Source organism: Musca vetustissima, unplaced genomic scaffold, assembly GCF_032173495.1.
Source record: "Musca vetustissima isolate MV318-11 ecotype Yass unplaced genomic scaffold, APGP_CSIRO_Mvet_v1 utg24653, whole genome shotgun sequence".
NCBI classification, from domain to species: Eukaryota; Metazoa; Arthropoda; class Insecta; order Diptera; family Muscidae; genus Musca; species Musca vetustissima.
Window position 1 is genome coordinate 255,822 of NW_026882578.1, and position 4,728 is coordinate 260,549.

Genomic DNA, 4,728 nt, shown 5'->3' on the forward strand with positions numbered 1-4,728 from the left:
ACATATATACATTTGATTTGTTTGACATTCAATTATCTCTCAAGTACACTAACAACATTTGCAAACTATGACCCTTACCACAGTTAACAGCATCCCATAACAACAAAAACAACAACAACAATTGTAATGAACTTTAAAAGCCAATTTTGTTTGTATACTTTACAGATAAATTTTTGCCAACCGAATAGAATAGAACGGAAACGGACATGCGCCATATGCCGATGGATGGCAACTAACAAAAATTCTTGGTATTGGTAGTGGTAAAGTTGGCAGACACAACACGCGCACACACACACAACACCCAACCACAACATTAACAGCATTAACTTGGCAGAAACGTGAAAACGTTAAGAGAGAGCAGGAGAGAGAGAAAAATCTAACAACAAGGCAAATAGTGTGAGATAAATGCAATAAGAGATTTTGAGATAAATTCCGCATAACAACCAAGAAAATATTTGAAAACGTTAAGAGAGGCGTAATAAACCAAACAAACTGGCTTTGAATACCAAAGAGATGGCTTTTACACGCCATCAAATTGAGAAGAGACGTCTAATTGAGTTGGTAAAAGTTAATCCAATTTTGTGGGATTGCCGTTTGCCTCACTACAAAAGATCGGATAAGAAAAAGGCCTTGAAATGGAATGAATTGGGTAGAATATTCAATGTAAACGGCGAACGGGTACAGAGGACGTTTACCTCGCTGAGGGAAATATTTCGCCGAGAACTGAATCATGAGAAAATGTTGGGTAGCCGTTTCAAATCGAAATGGGAATATTATGATGAGATGGCATTTCTCAAGGAGGTCATAAGGGAAAGGAAGTAAGTTGAACATTTTGAGATTATAAAGGGAATTTAAATAATTATTTTTATCTCTCTCCCTCTCACTTTCAGATCACGTGAACGTGCCAAATCCAATGATGGCCTAACACCCAGCAATAACAACAATAATTCCACCACCGGTATTGATGAGTATCAATACTTTGCTCCCAATGATCCAAATAATCCACAAAATCAAGCCATACCCCTGTTGGCAACCATACCCACAACCTGTGCCCTGGTATTACCGCAATCAGCCGCCAATACTTTGGCTACACAAAATGGCTCACTAACACCCCATATGCCAAATAATCCACCAAATACTCCGGTCTCCACCATATCAGGCAGTCAGGTACCCACCGATGTTATATTGAATTTAAATCCCAACACCCTGGCAGCTTTGCAAAAACTAAATGCCAATGGTAATTCGACAAATTTACAACCACCCCCACGACCCATTTCGCGGGCCCGGTCATTAACTACACGTTCATGTTCCTCTTCGCCATCGATATACATAAAAGATGAACCTGACTCTCTAGATGATACCATATCACTGGCCACTACTTCGAATGGCAAAATTAAAGATTACCACTCCAGCCGATCGCTGCACAAAACAAAAAATTCATCATCAAAACTTGTTGCCTCTGGGAAAAATCTTAACAACTCAACACAGAATCTAGTCATTGATGAGCGGGATTGCAGTGATATCGATGATGATCCCGATGTTGATATGTTGGATGATGATCGTTTGTCGATATCCACATCGTTGGTCTCGTTGCCAAAGGAAACGGCTACTGGTGGTAGTGGTAAAAATTCTCAAAAAACCAATCAACTGTTGTTGAAACCCACAGCCCATGAAATACTCTACACCAAGTTTGGAGAATTCCTGGCTGCCCGACTGAACACCTTGGACGAGACCGTGGCCAATGAACTGATGAATAAAATACTCATGCTAATTGCTGAGAAATAGATATGAGGTTATCGATGACGATTCTTTTAGAATTATTTAAAAAAAAATATTTTTATTTTTACAAATATCAAAATCAACTCTAAGAGTTCCAAAATTAAATATTTTGTTATAGGTTAAGAATTAGTTTATAATTTTAAATATTTTATTTTTTCATTTTAACTATAATTTAAATTCTAGTGCCAAAAAATATTTATGTGACCATGAAAGACTCAATTTAGTTGTATTTTATTAGAAATAAATTATTTTTGAAATATATATTCCAAATCGATGGCGGCATCTACGACTAAATTAAAGGGAGGTTCCGACTATGTAATTATTATGTAATTAGGTTATATAGGAGACTCTTGCTCATAAGGTACCTTTAGATGACGATGGTGAGGATTTGTGATGAGAAGATTTGTAGAGTTTTACATAGTTCATCAATAATTCGGAAAAAATCCAAAAAATATGACTTGAAGTCCTTTGTCTGTTGTGAAAAATATTTTTAGACTTTAAAAGAGGCGTTGATAAGCTCTCTAGATGCCAGATTCGGAAATATGAGTTTTCCCAAGTTCCCGCAAGTGAAATGCAAGTGTAGAAATTTTAACTTATGTAGGTTCCCTTAGGCGAAGAGGAGCTCTATATTGGTTCTATTATATGAGTGAAAGGTATTTTTACGATACGTATTGAGAGGAATTCAGAGGTTTGCTAAGGTGAAGGGGATCTCTATGAAGGTTTCCTTAAGGTATATAGATTAGGAGGTGCTCTTCAGAGGACCATTAAGCATAGAAGAGTCCTATAGATATGAAAAGAAGTAGAGACGAGCTCTTTAATTCCCTTAATTCCCGCTTAAGCACAGAAGAACCCTACACAGGTGAAGAGAAGCAGAGAGATGAGATCTTTAGAGTTCCGATTGAATAAATGGTAGCTCTATAGAAGTCAGATGAGGTATATGTAAGCACCATATAGGACAACAACCCTATAAACTTCCGATGAAGTGAAGAAGTGCTCTTTAAAGGTGAAGAATAAGACCGCTTAGGTGAGAAAGAGCCCTATAGAGGTTCGTTTTGGTGAATAGGGGCTTTATAGAGATCCGCAAAAATCTGCTTAGGAGAGAATGAACTCTATAGAGGAAAAGAGAAGCCCTATAAAGGTTCGCTTAGGTGAAAATAGATAGATCAATAAAGACCGGCTTTGATGAATAGAGGCTCTATAGAGATTCCCTAAGTTGGACAGGAGCTCCATATACATTCCAATAAAATAAAGGAAGCTCTTCTAGGTGTATAGGTGCTCTATAGAGGTTCGCAAAAGTCTGCATAGCAGATAATCAACTCTATATAGAGGAAGAGAGGAGCTCTATAGGGGATCGCTAAACTGAAAAATAGCTCCATAAAGGACCATTAACTTGCAGAGGAGCTCTATAGAGGTCAGCTAAAGTGTTCTTAGGTGAGGATGAGCTCTGTAGAGGCCCGGTTAGGTGAAAATAGATCAATTAAGGCTCGCTTTGATGAATAAGGGTTCTAAGGTGAATAGGAGTTCCAATGAAATGAAGCTGAGTTTTATAGAGGCCCGCTTAGGTGTATATGGGCTCTGTAGAGGTCCGCAAAAGTCAACATCGATGAGAAAGAGCTATATAGAGATTCATTTAAGAAAAAAAGGATCTATAGAGATTCGCTAAGGTAAAGATTAGCTCTAAAGATTTCCGATGAAATGGATAGGAGCTCAAAAAAGAGCGAGAAGAAGTCTACTTAGCTGAGGATGAGCTCTATAGAGGTCCTCTAAACAGCCTCGATTAATTGAAGAATATGGTGAAGAATAGATCCATATATGTGGAGACGAATTCTATATAGGTTCGGTAATGCTAGGAGGAGAATAACCGATAACATAAAATAGATGATATGTAGAGCTCAGATTATGTGGAGAAGAGTTCTATAGAATTTCGATTAAATAAATCCAAATCGTAATAGGGAAATGGATTTTCGTTTAAATCCTAAATATGGGCGAACATGGTGACACCAATTATTTTTCAATACTATTGAGAAGTTCCATAAGAAATTGAGGTTTGGGTAATGTGTATATAAAGGGTAGATTCAGAAACTCTACGACTCAGGAACCAGGATTCCGATCGAATCTAAACTAATTGTTATGTAATTTTATTAAGGTATGGATTATTTGGAAAATAAATCCCATTTAAAATGTACTATAAAATATTTTCCCTAACTAATGGCATATTAAATATGGCCTGATTTCCTGGGAATACCCAAACAAATCCCTTCTTCACTTGATTACACAAATAGAGTAAGAGAAAGAAATTTTTAAAATCAAATCACGTCCATTTTTTCATTGAAGATATCGTGGTAAAGATTGTGGTGTTGACAAATAAAACATCAAATCACAAGATAACCGACCAAAAGACAGACAAACAGGCAGTCAAACAGACAATATTAAGAACGATTATGAATAAATGATATGGAACTGTGTGGCAAACAAAACAAAAAAGAAAAAAAAAAGAAAGGAAGGCAAAGGGACAACTATGGCTGGTAAATTCCCTTAAGGATTCCATTGATAATCATGAATATGCTTGAATGAATTCTCAGATCATCATCTATGAGGTGTATGTGGGTGGGGGTGTCTGTCTGCATGTGTGTGTGCGCTATGTGCTGACACATGTCCCATATGCTTGACGTGATTTTCAAATTTCAACGAGAAGTCACCTTTTTTTGAATTCCCACAGAGCCGTGAGGCAGATGGAAACTTGTTGCCATTCCAACCATTCGTTGCTCTTCTGCTGTTCCAAAGGAACTCATTAACTATGACACAAAGACAGTTGAAAAGCGGAAAAGTGACAATGGGCTGAAACCTGTCTACACTCAATCCCTTACATCATTAGTAAAGTTAGTCACATCCTATCCGATTCTGTCTGCAGGCGAATGGAATATGAATGTCAGGGGAGGTAGTTGGAAT

General features: G+C 37.3%; 1 protein-coding gene across 1 annotated transcript; it reads left to right on the forward strand.

Annotated features, from left to right (window-relative positions):
- Positions 1-466: 466 nt before the first annotated feature.
- Positions 467-1,785, forward strand: LOC133329082 (M-phase inducer phosphatase). Its single transcript, XM_061537580.1, has 2 exons — positions 467-818; positions 891-1,785. Exons 1-2 carry the CDS (start codon positions 514-516, stop codon positions 1,783-1,785), a joined length of 1,200 nt encoding a protein of 399 aa, XP_061393564.1. The 5' UTR covers positions 467-513.
- Positions 1,786-4,728: the final 2,943 nt, after the last annotated feature.

What these genes read in the sequence shown, in the direction of transcription:
- LOC133329082 (XM_061537580.1), top strand. Translation starts at nt 514, where the DNA reads ATGGCTTTTACACGCCATCAAATTGAGAAGAGACGTCTAATTGAGTTG. An exon ending in GAGGTCATAAGGGAAAGGAA is followed by an intron (nt 819 to 890) that starts GTAAGTTGAACA and finishes TCTCACTTTCAG; the next exon opens with ATCACGTGAACGTGCCAAAT.